Genomic DNA, 17,718 nt, shown 5'->3' with positions numbered 1-17,718 from the left:
TACACGTGCTTCGTGTTTGGTTTCGTTCGCCCTTGTGAGACCGTGCGCAGAAAAGCCGGAGTTCGACGTCCGGCGTGTGGAGGGGAAAGCTGACGCGGCTTCCACTCCCTCCTGCCTCTCTGTGGGCGCGAACTGCGCCCGAAGGAAAGGCTCGAGTTGAGCGCGCACGTTGTGGCGACACGTACACGCTGCAGTTCGTTATCGCGGTGACGTATCGAGGATGCCGCGCCACCGGTCGCTAGCCCTCGAGGTCTTACCCACACGCCCCGCTGTACAGCATGCATGGCTGCCGCGAGGGTGGCGACGACGTGCACCCCACGCCAGGGCGCCTCGCGGGGCAAATGTATTGTGTGCTCGCGCGTGTGTATGTACACAGGTGTCCTTCGGTTCTCCGCAGTGACAAATCCCGTGGAAAAGCAGTGGACTCACTTTGTACTACGTATTTGGCGGCTTGTTCGCGCGGTTCGCGAACGACTGCAGGCCAGCACCTGCGATTCGGTGCGTTGACCCGCGAGTTGTGAACGAGGAAATAAAGCTTTCGTTCGGCGGAGTGCGCGTGACGGATTTAGCGCCGGCCTGAAATGTGGCTGTCGGAAACCTGTATGAGTCTACAACTACTTTGCAAGCAGTGATGCTTTGGCGTTAGAAAAATGGTGAGAGTGTGAGGTTCGGGAGCGCTTCACGCATGGACAGGAGACATGCAGGAAGGGTCGTTGCAATGCATGGTATGCTGGTCAAGGCCGCAGTCCGGCCGGACTGTCCATAGGGAAATCACGTATACGAAGAACGACCGGGTGCACGGGGCTAAACAACGGGAGGGAACGTGGGAAAGGAGGTTGGAATGAACTGAGGGTAAGGGAGCGTAAGTAAACCTATCTATATACCCACATCTATAAGATGTGGGTGTATAGGATGTGGATCTGGGGGAATCTGGGATGTGGATCTATAGAAGCCTGCGCTACTGCACGTTACTCAAGCGCTGCGAAAAGCCGAGGCAATGCTAAATGTAAAAGACGTGCTCACCACATACGGCGCTTACAAGCGTAGATACACATAAATAAGTTTTATTTTATATGTGCAGGCCATGGTAGAATCAACTAGTGTATGGTAAACAGGCATGCATAAGCGATTCACTCAGAGATAAGTTACCGCACGATTTTGACCCCTTGACAAATTGAGTTTTCCTTAAACCTTTAACGCGCCACTTCATAATAAAAAAACGGAAGCTGTCAAGTTATTCCCCTCGCGTAAGTGTGACTCACTTTTTCATCATTTTTCATCCTTCGCGATGACAAACGGTCCTCGCGAACCACGCTCGATGGTTTGCCCAAAGTGCGGACGCTTATTTCGCGAGACAACCACGATGAAGGCGCTCGTATAACGCTCATAACCTAATAAGCGCCATCCAAGGATTCGGGCCAATTTCGCAGCTTATGACCGCGATTAGGCCCCATTTTATCCGACTCGCTAGCAATCTTGACCGTCAGCAGCGAGAAGCGCGTAGCTCGGTGGCCCACGTACGTATACGAGTATATATTTATAAACATTGTAACGACTTCCTTGGACCGGAAGTCATCGTACGGAAGGCACATCCCCAAGTTGCGCGCGAACGGCCTTCTGAGCTACGCGGTGTAATTGTCTCGGCTCTGGTTAATTGCGGTGCCACTTGGCGCCTGCCCGGCGCTGTATGTGTTTGTTCCTTAGTGCTTGTGTGTGTGTGTGTGTTTTAATTGAAAGTAGAAATAGCATGGAAGAATGAGCTGAAGGTGGACGAGAAGGTAACTTGACGAGGTAGGAGCCACATCCACACCTTCCGTACCGTACGAGCGACTATCTGTCTGTTGCACTATACACGGCGACGGTACCCTCGCACCCACATTCTCGGTTATTTATGTATGTGCACTAGATCTGGCCCTGGCAGTGTTACCCAGCGCCACTCACATATAGCCAACGAGGTGAATGTGTGAACATCCTTCTAACCGCTAGGTGTCATGTAGTACGAGCAGGCAGATGAGCAGGCCTGTAAACCCTCGTTATGTGCTATCAATTAATGCGTGGTGGGCTGCGAACCTCGGAAACGGCATATATATATATATATATATATATATATATATATATATATATATATATATATATATATATATATATATATATATATATATATCAGCCACAGCGACGAAGTGCAGTAGACCAAACGCTAAGTGCTGGGAGACAGAATGAAGGCAACCTCTTTTCTCTCTATTTTTCTCTTTCTTTCTCTCTGTTGTCCTGGCAGAAACAAAAGCGCTTCTCCGATCTCGGAACCCATAGTACACACTGCGTAGAAGTAGGCTGAGAGAAGCAACGCGATACAAAAAAGACAAAACAAAGTTGACACATGCGCGTTTCGCATCGCATATACACACACGCGCGCGCACAGGCACCGCTCGGCACGGAGGCGCACCCAACTACTCGGAGAAACAAACACCCTTCCTCCCGCCGCGCGTGCAAGCACACTCGCGCTCGCTCGATCCGCATTGTTCGAGCGGGACTCGTCCTCGGAGAAGGGCCTGCGCGCTGCATGCAGTGCTCGCGGCAAACAAACAGCACGGGAGACGCAAACAAACACCTTTCACGCCCACGTATACAACATAGACGTGTGGACCCTTCCTGCGCGCGCGCTTGAGCCTTGGGGGCGCTCTGACGTAACGCTATTCCAGATTTTCCTATTTCAATTCGGCAATCAGCCCTCCGCGATTGGTCAAAAGCTTTTTTGGACCACCCCCACTTTGCATGTCTGTCATGCGTGCGACGTCACGAAAACCGCGACAGCTCCCGATCTGACATGACCTGTATACACACTGATTATGCATGATTCGACCAAACAAAAGAAAAATAATTATTGCTGATTCGACGCCTTTTCGCCATTAACCCTCTGCTATTGGACAAAAGCTTCAGGCTGTACCCACTTCACCTGTCTGTTAGTCGACGTTACAAAACCGCAAAAACTCATTCCGTCAAAGTGACGTGCATGTACGCGTTGAAGATGCATTAATATGCGGAACAAAACTGTTTTTTTTTTCTTTTTTTTTTCTGAATAAACGGAGTCTTCCCCATTCCCGAAGGAATAGAAGATGGCTGCCGCCGATCGCTCAGGCACTGGCTGCTCGCAGCTGCCGGAGACCATATGGGTTAATTTGCGCATAAGAAAACTTTTTTCGTGGCCGTATAACAGTATCGAGCCCTTTCGGCACGCATACGGCATCGCTCTGACAACTCTTCTTTGCTGAGAATCCGTTTTAGCGGCATTTTTAACTGTCCGTTGCACGCCACCGCGATTTTAGACAAGCCAGCGCAAGCTAAGTAAGGGAAAGCGGACCAATCCCAGACGCCGGTACCTCCCTCTTCATACGGTTATCTACTTTCAGTGCCCTGGCTCGGCTCCACCGAATCCCTCTCCACTTTAACGTGCTCCTCGCCTCACGTCAGCGAATTGGATAAGACAGGCCGCGCAGTGTAGGCAATGTTATTCGTTTTGAAACCAAACAAAAGTGACCTTCTATAAACGAGGAGAGCGTTTGATTGGGCTGTTCAGGCAAAGCTTCAGGTCACTTGCCCGATGTTTGCGTCGGCGGTTACGTAAACTTGACGTCGGTAGATTGGAATAAAAAGATATTGGAATAGTTTTATATTACAGGGCGCTTCGCATCTCTCTGTCACCCGTCCTTAAGTAATTTAATTCCTTCATCCCGCTTCCGTGTTCCTTTTCTTTTTGACATCTTGCAATTCGAAACGACACCGATCCTTCTAGCGCAGCAACATTGTTATCCTTTCCCTCAAATCATAGACTAGACCATGTATTGTAGTTTACCTCGAGAAAGAACAGAATGTATGGTGAAACCTGTCCGCGGACAGCGCAAACTATAAGCACCAAATCGCATAGCGCGAGCTTGTGGCAGTCTTCGCCTGCGTATAGAAGTGGCCTATATAGAAGCAGTTGGCCGCGCGCACACAATCTATATAGTGCGTGTGTTCGCGAAATGTACGAGAGAATTTGCCTCAACAATCGAAACCGTCGTGGATGTTATGGTGCCCGGGCCGCCTTCTACGTAAAAGTTCAGTGCAACGTTGTGTCGTCCAAGTGAATGGCATGCTGAAAAATGGGCATTTGCCCCGGGCTAGAGGTAGCCAGCGCTGAGTCTGTATAACATAACGATTCTTTTCGCTATATTGCATTCCTTTCTTATCATCCACCATTCACGCGGGTATACACGAAACCACTGAAAATGTGGGCGGAACGCCCAAAGAAATAGCTGCATTATCCTGGCTCTGGACCGAATTCGCGCCTCAATTATTTCACAGCGGAGGCGACGGATGGACTTCAGGCTGCGCAGGGAAGCTAACTTCTAAGTTTCACATAGAGCGGTCCACAGTCCATAAGAGTCCCACGTATCTTCCGTCTTCACTCAAGTGTCAGGGCTATAGCTCTGAAAGTGGAGTCAGCCTGTTTCCCTTCACAAGGAATACCGCGAGAGCAGAAATGGAGAGTCGAGGACACGGGTATACGTGGAATGAATAAGCATCTAGCGGAAGAGGCTGCGGCGCGCGGGGCTTTGGAACGCGCTTTGAAGGACCCTCAAGCCGCGCTTCGAGGGCAGAGACGATGACATGCTGGTGGGACGTTCACCGTTGCTGCTCCATAGAAAAGGCCACTGAGAACTCCTCGCCAAATATTCGTTTCTATCGAAATGTACACCATTCAACAGGAAGCAACATTTGTGAGTGTCCATCTTTTCGTTTCTTCCTTTCTTTCGCAATGGTTACGTCTCACAAGAAGGCAGCAGAGGTTTAATACCGCATACATAAGAAACGGGCATCATATTTTTTTTCGGCCTTCCCAAACATTCTCTTTCTAGAATTCTTCCTTTCTTTCTTTTCTTTCTTTCTTTCTTTCCATGTCAACCCTCCATGAGCGGGACAACGCTCTCTTGCAAAACTTGCTCATTTGGGACTCCGTTCGCTCCTTCCTTAGCTTTTCCTCCAGGCGTTCGGAACACAAATCCAGTGAGTGGTTCAAACGGTTGAGCGCGGTCAACCTTACTGGGAGTTTAACGCGCCGTGCCTTTTCCTAGTATAGCGCACGGTTGAAGTGGCAAACGCGTGAGCGGAGGACAGAAGCAGAGGAGCGCTGCTCTTCATCTTATATCGGCCCCGATCTCTCCGTCTCTCTCATAATCCTTAGAATACTGCCGAAAACGATACCGCGTTTTCTCGTAAACCCGCGTGCACTAATCCGGCGCAGCGACTAATCGGTATTTCGATCTAACTTTGCCGGTCGCTTCTTTAGTCTCTACCCGCGGACCACCCACGGCGATGCAATCCCCGACGAAAGTTGTCGCGCTGTTTCTTCGTCGCCCTTTCGAAAGGAACCCGGCGTACCTCTAGTGGCGCCTTCGCACGCGCCGAGTGCGTATATAATGCGGCCGTGCTCCCGGCTTCCAAGCGCGCCGTGCACACACACACAGCTCAGGTGTCGTACCGCTCGGCCGCAGCGGCGTGATTACCGGCCGGCGCTGCAGAAGCGTAGCGGCGGAGTGAGCGCGCGCGCTCGCGGCAAGCCGGCAGGTCTCGCCCGAGATGCCCACCGTTGCGTGTCGGCGGCAGACAGGCCCCTCGCGCGGACTGCCGCGGCCGCCTTGGCTCGGCACCAGTGTGTGTATACTCTTTACTCCGCCTTCCACGTTTGCTCACGCACCCGTGCATCAGTGAAGCTTTGGCGCCCAACCAACTCCGTGCAGTGCACCGGAAGGCGACGGCTCGCCTCGGTCAACCAGGAACGAGAACCACAGGGGCTCGTCCACTGTCTGCCGCTAATCCTTTTTAAGTGCCACGCCGGACGTACGCAAGGATAACGGAAGGATAAGCGGCGCGCAACCTATACCATACCGCCTTTCCCTGAGAACACATACGCGGATGCTTCCGGGGCTCAAAGCTTTTCGTTCAGCAATCGGCTATATACGTTCGATATAACGTTAAGTTTCTTATCGCGATTGGCTCCCGCGCCTGTTCTAACGCCACACTGATCCAGCGTACACACGAACCGGTTTTCTTGTGAATACGGGCCCATGGTTTCCGATTGGCTGAAACGATCCGCGGTAGGGTTCGCCGCGCTGCACGGAATTGGCGAGACGGATAATGGCAGCCGTGCCGGGGTAGCAGCGGTACGGGCAACAACTCGGTGGAACGTACCGCCCTCTGTTCAGCTGACCTTAGCACCCATTCTTTCCCGATTTCGCACTTCCTTTTACCGTCACCCTCGCCGAACGTTCTACAGCGGCGACTGCGGGAACGCCAAAGGAAGAAAAAAAAAAAAAAAAAGAAAGACAGTGCGAGGCAACCGCCGGCCTCTCTCGCTCGAGAAATGACGCCGACGACCCACTTCGAGGTGAACAAACACACACGCCGTCCGAGGAAAGCGAGCGCACGCGGCTCAACGGCGACCTTCTCCGCCGGCCGGCTTGGCTGAGCTCGCTCTGTACTTCTAGTTTAGCACACCGCGGAAGCGAACGCACTCTGTGCGCCGCTCGGCTGATGGGCCGCAGAGGCAAGTTCGCATTCGACTCGCCCTGCACTCAAATACTCCGTCTGACAAACTTCGTGCAAGGACTCGCGTCAGCCAATCGCTAAACCAGACCCGGCTGCGCGTGTCCCAGAGGTGGGAGGAGGAGGAGGAGGAGGAGGAGGAGGAGGATGGCTCGCCCGTGCATTGTGCGCTACTAGTTCTTCCGGGATGCCGAAGCTTTTATGCTCAGCCTACGTTAAATAACCTTAGGTGGTCGACATTAAGCCGGAGCACTTTTATAGCCCATGTGTTGCTTTGGGGCGCTAAATCTCCGTAATTCAACATTTGAGGAGCCGAATTCACAAAGCTTTTCTTACGCAAGTGCCCTCCGCAATTAGTCGGCCGCCTTCGCTAATTATATATCCAGCATCAGGACTGGCTGGAATTTGCTCTTACGAGCAATTCTAGCGTACAAGAGCTTCCTTGTGAATACGGGCCCAGTTTCTGTGCTCAGCGCCGCCATGGAGCCATGCACCTATATGCTTCGCGGGTGATGTCGAACCCAGAACCGTGAAATATGCTCTTCCCTTTACTTATGACGTACGCACTTTCGCGAAGGAACGGAGAAGAAACTTCTCGTAACTCACGGTAACCCGTTGTACGAATCATTGGCCTAACGAAATATGAAGGACGCGCACGCGGTGCCCGTGAAAGCAATTGTTCAGGCCAAGGAACGGTTAGGGGATGCGGGTGCCGCAGCCTCACTTGCTCTTCAAGTATCGACCGTCCATTCTCGGAACGGCCACGGAGCGTAAACACGTGCGTTTGTATGTACGCCAATCGATCCCGATTCACATCTCTCTCTCTCTCTCTCTCTCTTCTTTTTTTTTTCTTCTTCTTCTTCCTTTCTCAGACGACGTCGAATGAAGAACTGCAGGTGCTGCGGCGAACGGTGCACCCGCCACGAGTGAAGAGGACAGACAGAAAAGAAACAAAACGGAATAGGTGAGATGAGGTTTTCTTAAATCCGCGCGCGTTTTCCATCGACGGACCGTTACAGTGCGACGCACGCAAATGTGCGGCTGTGTTTGCGTATCTAAGGATAGAATGAAATAAAAGGACAGCTCCTCCAGATGTTCAGCGACGTTACATGTAAACCGACGCGAGGACGTTGGCTGCGGGAATGAAAGACACACCTGCAGATTCAGCAGACTGCCTTGATCGCGTCTGGGTAATAAGCGAATGGAGATAGGAGAAAATAATAATAATAAAGTTTCTGTTCCACAATGTCTGCGCAGGTGCATGCGGTGACTGCTGCTTTCATTTTCAATGTTGTGATAACGGGAACTGTTAGTCGTTACATTAACAAAATTCAGTCATACTGTATGCATGACTTACCGATAAAGCTATTGTGTAAAGAGCAAATATACATATAAAACTCTGTTATCTCGGATATTTATTGCAGCGCTACTCTGATCCTGAAGCATATATTAACGGACCCAAAATGTTCATCAAAGACAAAATCAGACTTCCTGTCTGTTTTTTTTTGAGTCCCCTGGCTGAATGACCTCAGTTCGCCCAACAAGAGGAAGACATGGAAGTGAAGTTGAAATATATTATCTACCACCATCACCGTTAGGATAATTGAAAACGTAACAATCATATCACACAAGGTGGTCAAAAGAAATCGCTTGCGAATATGGTTCCAAACGCACGCACACCCACACACACAAACGTGCGCGAAAAATACATTATATATGTATATGCCCCCTCCCTCCCTCACCCCCCCCCCCCCCCCCCGTCCGCCGAAAAAGAAAAGAAAGCCACCGAATATTTACCTTGCGTCTTAAATGAGAAGGATTTAGTAATAGTCAGCCGAACGTTCGTCAGTGAACACCTTTCAGCTTAAAGCAAATCAGTTCTGCGGAAACCCGCATGCAAAGTGGCGGAAAACTGACGAAAGGAAATATTGTGGTTCTCCCGACTGTATCACGAAGCTAAAGGAAACCGATAGGGGTTACTGAAAAAGAAAGCTTCGCAGTATACAAGAAGACCAGTACGGTTTTTTTTCCCTTCAACTGTGAATCTTTATTACTAAGAAACCTGTATGGGTTTCCCTTGTATCCTGCGTACAGTTGAGTGGACAATTTTCCTTTGACGATCTGTCTTGAGAGGAAGCATTAGCTCGGGCCCAACTCCGACGCGGCCTATATTCAAATACATGTAAAACGCAAAAACGCTTTTCTGAGATAACCCTTGCACCGATTTAAAATGAAATTTGTTGCATTTGAGAGAGGAAGTTAAATTCTAGTGACTGTTGGAAGCGGAATTTCGATTTAGGGCCTGAATTTGGTGGAAAAAGATTTTAAAAATCCGAAAGTTCGAAAAAAATAGAAGCACGAAGTTTACAAATGAATATATCTGCATCAAGAACAGGTATCGTTGTTCTGTAAACGGCATCTGTTGGATCATTTAAAGCGGACAAATTCTATATGTCAATTTATATCTTATGTGAATTTGTTACGTTGTGCACAAGGGTTATGCAAAAGCCTTATTTCCATATTACTAAATTTTTACAGATTCATGTGCAATATATCAATTTTGTCCGCTTTATATGTACTATAAGACGCAATTAACAGAATTGTAGCATTTTTCGTTGTTAAGTTAGAGTTTTAAACTTGATAGTTTCGTTTTCTGGAAGTTTGCAATTTTTTCCAATTTTTAATAAGAAGAATGATGGCCTAAATAAAAAGTTCGAAGCGAACAGTCACTAGATTTTAAGTTTTTCTTTTAAATGCAATAAATCTCGTGAAGTTTAGTGAAGTGGTTGCCGAAAAAAACGAATTCTCCTTTTGCGTGTATTTAGAGAGGAGCACCCGAGCTAAAGCTCCGAACCGACGCAATGCTTTGCATTCTGATCAGCTCGTGCTCATTCAAGGCGACGTTACCTCTCGGATTACGTCAGCTTGCTTTCTCTTACAAAAAATATCTAATTGCTCCGATTGCTAAAATATCCGTTGTTCCGGCAAAATTACGCCAGATTTCACAGTAATTAGGGAAACGAAACCGTCTGGAGCAATATTAAAGAGATATCGCATTCATTAACAACATTCACACACGTTCTCTAAATTATTATTTTTCATGCAGCTGGCATCGTATCCTTTGTATTGGCATCCTTTGTACTTCGGTGGTGTCTTTTGTAGCCGGTCATCTTTGTTCTGCGTTGAATATGTTAGTATTCTATTGCGTCTGTGCATTTTTTTTCAGCGCTTCCTGTTGTCGTAATTTATTATTTCATTCCAGTGTTCCCTTACTGAGGGTCCCGGTATACAGCCTTTCATATCGGAACCCTTGTCTGTGTATGTTGAAATGCGGTCATCCGACGAAGACAAACAAGCACAGGTGACAATATTTCTAAGCTCCCGTACATTTCGCCATCAGAATCAAGCTTCGATTTGTCTCAAATTTTGTCACAAGATATGCCAATGAGCCCGGCTGGCAAAATACTTTATATACTTCCAGGCGCACATGGGCTGGACAAGACAGGCTGATCTAACTATATACGCGTTATCCTACTTCTCAACCCGGCCTTGAATGCAAAAAAAAAAAAAATAATAATAATAATAATAAATGGGTTGGTCTTGAAGGGCTTTTGCAGAAACAAAGGCGGGCTTCAATTTGCGTCTTAAGATATCTTGGGGAACAATATGAGAAGCCCGCAAGTGGGTACGCTACTTTCATTATGTATGCATTATCACCGCAGACCTTCCGTGAAAGGCCGTCTTTAGCATACCTCTGCGTGCAGCTTTGCCTTCGCATAAGCGCCGCATGAGTCCAGCTCGCTGGCTGAACCAGTCCACACGGCGCGTGCAATGCATTCCGATTCGTTCTGCCAGTTCTGTCTCGAGCCGGGGAGAGTCGTTTGTTTTCAAGTCGGCGTATAAACCATACGGCAAAACACCGCCACGGGCACCCCGCCAGCGCTGACGGAATAAGACACGGGGAGACAACAGTACCTGCATTCACAAAAAGCTCTAGCGCTAGAATCGTTCGTAAGAGAAAGTTCCAGCCAATCATGATGCAAGGCATATATTAGACAAAGCGATCGACAAATGGCAAAGGTCACTTACGTAAGAATAGCTTTGTGAATCCCGCCTCAGTAGTTATGACTCTTCAGAATTTTTTTTTATTGAAATGAAAATAAAAGAGATGTAGTCACCTTACAATGGTGACGGCTACTGCTTTTCGCGTAGCAGAAACAACAATAACATAAAATATATGTGTAGCATGAAAATGAAAATAAACCATCTCATAGGGCCAGAAATCCACAGCACACTGTCCTCCACACCCACTAACACATATAGAAGGCAATTAATGGAAGGCGCACCACAATGAGTTTAATAACTTCCGGAGAATGGCCCTGGTACAGCTAAGGGATAATTTTGAGTGAGAAAGTCTCTGCTAGCGCCTCTTGATATCCTGAGGCCACAATCGCGAGTTCGTTGGACATGGTGCCAGCATTCTTTTCTAAAACACGCCCGATTAGTGGACGAAAAAAAGAAAAGCGTTCCACAAAAGTAGTAGCACGGGAACCGTGGCGTTATGGCGCTATTACTTATATGTCCAGTATTTTTGACGTGCAAAACTTATGGAGGGGACATAGTCACTGAATTGTCGGACAAGAAAGAGCTCAGACACCTTGACGTTCCATTTTTCGAAGCGTAGTCGTAAGGGCAAGTTTGTGTCATTGAATACTACACATCTGTCGAAAGAGTTGAGACCTAATTGTTTTGCTGGTTCTTAGAATAAGATCAGTTAAATCCAGTCTATATATATATATATATATATATATATATATATATATATATACAAGCAGCGCGCATACACAATGGCTGCTGTAAAAAATACATATATATTAAAAGGAGATAACTTAGCCAACAGCTGCCAGCTGGCAAACGAGGGCATCTCTGTCGGGGCATTCTTCGGATGGCGCAATGTGCAGTGGCTGTGAGGTACGTGTTCACCTGTGCGCGTTTCTTTCGAGTATGCGAATGTCGTGAATGTGCCAAGCGTGGCATCTCTTATAATTTACGTCAGATGCTTCGAATGACAAACTGCTAAAAGGTGCATGACACCATACAAAGCGTCGTAAGAGACGCCGAAGGAATTGCAAAAAGAAAAAAAAAAACAAAGAAAGAAAAACTCTGGAGACCTTCAGGAACGAACAATGCGAATGCGCACAATGAATAGCAAAGCTCCCCGCAAAGCTGTTCAAGAGCTGTTTTCTCGGCTGTAATGCATTTATACATCACTCACAAGCTGCCGCTGCTTTCATAAAGAGCGGCCGCTACACGAAAGCCGTTGCTTCGCAGCGAACGGGAGAGAGGGACTCGTGAGGAACAAAGCTCGTCCGACTGGCACTGACCGGCCCTCGTTGTAACCTGACGTAACGGCTTTTGAACCGAATAAGGGCATATATGACGAAGCAATCTCCCAACAACCGTTAGTGAGAGAGGGAGAGATACAAAAGATAAACGAAGAAGACATAAAGCATTGCTTCCGCAGTGGGTCAAGTCGCAGAATCCATACCACCTCTTCCCGGGCCGCAACTGTGGAAGAAACCACGACGTCGACGCCGCTCAGAAACGAGAGCGTCCCCGAGCGATTTTCACGAGCAGGCAAGGAACGGCTCCCTCAAGCTGTCGGAGTAGTTCTCCAAGCGCCGCAGCTTCGCTCGCTTCGACCCCGGAAGAGATCATGAGGCCTTGCGAGTGAGGAGGGAAAGGGGGAAGCCGCGCGGCGCAAGAAACAAAAAGCGAGAGAACCCCCTTCGCCGCCGCGCCCGCAAGCCGGCCGGCCGGCTTCTCCGACAGCGCGGAGAGAATAGGGAACAGCAAGAGCTTCGAGGACCAAGCAAACACGCACACAACCTGCCGCGCGGCTGCTAGGCGTCCCGTGCGCCTCGGGACGCAAAGAAGGGCAGCGGTTGCGCTGTGTGCTCGGACCCCGAGTAAGTCAAACATGCACAAACGAGCCGCTGCGGCGTTCCGTGGATCGAAGCAAGGGGCGAGGAGGGCTGCTGCGGAGTTGCGACACACGCACGAGAGGTGCTCGCTGCTGCTGCTGGGAGGCATTCCCGGGAAGGAAGGAGCAAAACAGGCCGTGACGTCAGGTTGACGTCGCTGCGCGTGCGCCGGTTCGCGAGGGGCGAGGCGCGCCTCCATGTTTGTGTGTACGCAGCAAGCGAGGCCGCGCCGGCCGGCTTTCGTTTGCGCGGTGGTGGCGGCGCACAGCTGATCGGCGCCGCGCCTACAGGGAGCCACTGCGCGCGCTCTCATGCTGCCCGGACTTGTCCGGACAGGGAGATTTTCTGTCAAGACAGGTTGGAAAAGCAATAAAAGGAGCACGACGTTACGTTTCGCACGCGGCGCACGGCGACCCGCTTACGAGCCGAAACCAGCTGTATCCTCAATCAGCTGGGAGTGCGGCTGCCCTCTCGCGAGCTTGCGGCCATACCGCTGGCCGGATGACGAAAGCGCCGAGGAAAATTTAGGAGGGAGTCGGACTTGTAACATGGAATGACAATCTGAATAAAATTGATTTGGGAGGTGGACTCACTTTATGGAAGGCGGCACATCGATGCTGAGTGAAGAGGCTCGCCGCCGGAGCTCGCCCTGACCTTCGGCAAGCCGCGAATAGTCCGTGTCCAAGTCCTGTAGGCGAGCTGATTTGCGGCTCTCCAAGAGTCGCACCTCTTCCAGGCGCTTGTGGACCGTCTGCGTGATGTGCTGGTTGTGCTGCGACGGCTGGATGCTGATGACCACGTCGTCGCGCACGGCGTCGTGCTCCAGCACGACGCCAGACACTTCGCGGCCGTTAAACGTCACGTACACGCGCTGGCCGCTCTTGAGAGTGAGGCCCGCTATGGTCTGGAAGCCCGGCCCGATGAGCTCTTCGCCGCGGTACTCGCCCGTCGTCTTGTCGGCGAACATGACAGTGTAGATGTTCTCGTCGTCAGTGTCCGTTTTGGTAGCCTGAATAACACCAGGCATGTGGTTGCCGTCTGCCGTTGGGGCGCACACACGCGTGCCCAGGATCGAGCGCTTCGCCAGCCGCTTGCCCGTCGACATGTCGCCGCCGCTTCCTCGCGCGCGCGTAGCTGTCGCTCTTCTCGCTATCCTCCCGTTTCACGCACGCACACTCACGATTTCACCGCCTGCTCAAGCCAGAGCCGGCGCACTGACATGCTACTAGCCCGAGGGAATAACACACAGCCGGCAAACACCGAGAGGTCCGCACCGGTGCGCCGCGGGGACAACCGTTCGCTATCTTGAGCACAGCTGGCCGATCTTGTCCTTCCCCCACACTTCGGGCCGGCTCCGCTGCCGCGCTCGACAACAAAGCCATGTGATTCTGGGGGCGCTCCGATTGGTCGCTCAGCTTCTGACCTATTTCCTCATTGGCTGGCGCCGTTGTCAGGCGGCCATGGCGTTCTAGCCAAGGTCCCGGATGTTGAGCTGCGCGCGATGCGGTGCCGGCCGCTCGTTCGTGAAAAAAGCTTGATTATCACCAACAAACACCTTTGTTTTAATTGTTTCCCTTTCCTTGCGTCAATGTGGCATCGGTAGAGACGAAACAATGCTGATTTAGCGCTCGACAACTGCGTCTAGCGGTGCGCGTGGCCCCGCCCAGCTGGCCAAAATGTAAACATGTTTACGGCGGTGCTGGGGACCGCCGGCAACCCCCGAAAAAAAAAGCAAGCTTGCGGCATCGCTTTGTTACTGTGAAGTTTGGAAGAATGATCTAACTCAGCACATGTAATGCGGTACGGACGTCGCCTAGGCCTCATCAGTGCAATCCGCACAGACTGTCTTTGCGTGAATATTGCGCTACGAACAAAGTTTCGATGGGGTGATCGGCTGTTCCACCAAGCGCCGCTCTCCCCCGACGCTCAAAAGAACGGTCAGTGTTGCCAAGCCTCGCTGAATGGCTTCGGTGGAAAATCGATACTAGCGGGAAACACTGATAGCGTACAGCTGATTCGTCAAAACAAGCTGGAAGGAAATTTCCGCGAACGGCCGGCATCGCCAGCGCCCGGTCGTTCGCTTCGCTGTTGCGCGAACTTGACTGTCAGAGCCGCCCGGCATGGTGATCCTAGAAGCGGCGCTAATATAGGACAGGAACGCGTCCAAGGTCGTTATACCGGTGCAGCTGGCTGCACGCATTGCAAACTACGAATCACGAAATAAATAAATGACGTCCTCACTGTTTTCTCTGCTTTAACTTCCACTTTCGTTGAGAGCTATACGCTGTGCGCTATCGATGCAGCATTGTTACTGAAGTTGTTCGATCGAGTTTCAGGAGAGAGAGAGAGAGAGAGAGTAAAACATCTTTATTAATAATATTTGAATGGCGAGAGCAGTGTGGGAGGAACCCTCAGTCCAGGGTCCGTCCCTAAGATGATTCCGGCGATGTTTCGAGCCCGTTGTATCACAGCTCGGAGGGCATCGGGAAGTCTGTCGCGGAGGGAATCGTCCCACAGTTTCAGGATAAATCAAACATTTTGACTGTGTTATTGATCGCAGTGGCTAAATTGTGTTGTCTAGTGAGCTTGTCGAATTAAAAGAAAAGAAAGGAGTTAAGCGAATGGAACAAATGCGCACATTTTAATAACTGTTCGGATTTTGTGAGGCTATTTGTAGCCAATCTTGATGTCGGTGACGTTACTAGGTGACACTGAGAACTTCAAAAGCAAAGGTTACGCCACAAATCGGCCGAGCAAGAATTGCACACGTTTATGACATCTGGCGTAGGATCGATTTTCTCCTCACCCTGCTGGCTGTACGTTCGTTGGCCATTGAGGACAACGAAATCAAACATTCTGCGGTCCATTGACATACGCGCTGCGATAAACTGCCCCTGTGACGCGTCGGATTGTTGCAAACGAGATATGTGTACCATGTACAGACAATATTTCGACATTATTATTGGCGAATACTGCAACTCGACCAGCATGTGGAACACGGAACCGTGGCCCGTAGTCAATGGCAAATAATTAAATGAATCAAATTGAAAGCGGTAAGCACACGTGACACAGAGAGCTCCGTGTCAACTGACTACAATGTTATTATTAAAAACTGCCGTTCCTGTTGTCAAAGTTATCAGTCATTTTACAACGCGAAAAAGCAGTTCAGCGCTTTCGCTGCAAGCTTGGTGCTCGTAGCGACATCATGTGATAGGACTGCCAGCTAAACGAAGCAAGTTTGCCATCTGCTGTCAAAGATGGCGCCAGTTTACATTTGCGCGTCATTTGTGAACTTCGTGGAGGAGGAAAAAGGTAGTTTTTTTTGTTTTCTTTCATCCGTGCTCATATTAGTAGAACGTAACATAACATCCCGTATTGTTAGTGTATGCTATTGTGTTTTGCGACAGGCTTTTCTTTTATTCACTTGTGTTTGAAGGTCATGTTTCGGCAATTAGAATCACTTGTACCGTTTTCTCCACACATATTCGGCTTGTCAGAAGAACAAACGAACGTGTTTCACTTGCCGAATCCGATCACTGAGCAACTAACCTGACCATGACCTGACCCGCAATCTAGAGACAGAGAGAGAATACAGAGGAAGGCAGGGAGGTTAACCAGAGGTAGTTCCGGTTGGCTACCCTGCACGGGGGAAGGGTTAAGGGGGTTAAAAAGAGAAGGAGAGTGGAAGGGGGAGATAGAGAGAAAGCGAGGCGAGCACTAACAAAGCGCGTACACTATAGAGCAGTAGTGGGCGGGGTTCTTAAAATCTGTCGATCGTTCAGCACCATAGACTGCAGGAACCTTCATGACGCGACCATGGCTTGGCCTTCAACGCGGATGTTCTTTCAGAGCACTGACCTAAAGCTTTCAGTTCTGATAGTGACAATGGTCCAGCACTCTGCCCATCACTTGTCTCTGGGCACTAGATCGCGGGCAGACACAGATTATGTGTGTGAGCGTCTCTTCGCTGTTGCATGTGTCGTACGTGGGGCTGTTGGCCATTCCAATAAGGAAATCATATGAGTTCGAAAAGGCAACGCCTAGCTACAGACGGCACAGCATCGTCTGTTTTTCACGACGTGGTAAGCCAGGCTGGAGGTAGGTGCATCCCTATGTCCGGAGACAACGAACGCAAACGACACATGGTGTAAGCTGTAGAGTCCCACAGGGGCAATTGAGTACAATCACGGGACACCAATCGCAGCCCAGCCGCAGCGTCTGTTCGCAAAGCGGAATATAATTTCCAGCGCGCAAATTGCAACCACAAAACGGCTAGGTCGCAGGGTAGCAGCACAGCTACGGTGCTGTCTAGCCACCATACCACAGCCGTTCAATTTCCTATCTGACCTGAAGCTTGGAGCCGCTATAACGCGACATATGAAACAAAAATTGCGGATTATTGGCCAAAAAAATCCGCGCGTAAACGTGTTGTTTATTCAAATAAGATATGTGCAAGGTAACTTTTATTATGGCGAAGTATCAAATGTACTACAATCGGTACCACAGCGCATCCTTGCAATAATAATTTAGGCAATCGGAAGGACAGCGCAGGTTTATGAATTAAACCTACTGCGACAGATGCAGCCCAGTGAAAACACATCGTCCTTAGGGCATCCGAATCAACTCCCAATATCCATGGACTATTTCGGAGACAACAAAAAAGTTAGTGACGTTTCACTTCGTGAACGCGGGTGACGCGAAAGTGTGTCGGTGCTACAGCGCACACGACGCTATTGGCCCTCGGTGCGCCTACACGCCTACACTGTCCGCATCGCAGACCTTACTCAAGACAGGGCTCGCGCAGCCGCTCCATATACGCAGCTGCCGCCGAAGTAGAAGGCCCCGTAGGGAATTCCCTACGAATATGTTAACATATTCGCTTACTACATAAATTACCAAGCATGGTGCCAGCGCGCACAGGCAAACATGAACACTTCACACTCTATGACGGCTGACACTCGCTGTCAAAACGATAGAGTGAGGAATCGCGGCAGCAGCAGCGAGCGAAGTGGCCTTCCTGCTGTCTATCGCTTCAACGCAAACTTAGTGGCGAGAACACAGCGCATGCAAAGCAATACGAGCCGTCGGCCCGCTAAGCAGTGCCCACAAAGCAGATGTCTTTCAAGATAAAGCCCGCGTGACCGCGCGCAAC

General features: G+C 50.0%; 1 protein-coding gene across 1 annotated transcript in view; it reads right to left on the bottom strand.

The window, feature by feature from the left end:
- Positions 1-13,920, bottom strand: part of Glut4EF (Glucose transporter 4 enhancer factor) — a 147,391-nt gene extending 133,471 nt beyond the window's left edge. Inside the window, exon 1 of the mRNA XM_075689355.1 lies at positions 13,160-13,920. Coding sequence (XP_075545470.1) covers positions 13,160-13,671 — 512 coding nt within the window. The 5' untranslated portion in view covers positions 13,672-13,920. The remainder of the gene's footprint in view (positions 1-13,159) is intronic.
- Between the last annotated feature and the right edge of the window lie 3,798 nt (positions 13,921-17,718).

The sequence above is a fragment of the Dermacentor variabilis genome, chromosome 4, assembly GCF_050947875.1.
Source record: "Dermacentor variabilis isolate Ectoservices chromosome 4, ASM5094787v1, whole genome shotgun sequence".
In the NCBI taxonomy this organism is placed as follows: domain Eukaryota; kingdom Metazoa; phylum Arthropoda; class Arachnida; order Ixodida; family Ixodidae; genus Dermacentor; species Dermacentor variabilis.
The sequence above is the reverse complement of the archived record's forward strand: the minus strand, read 5'-3'. Positions and strand labels throughout refer to the sequence as shown.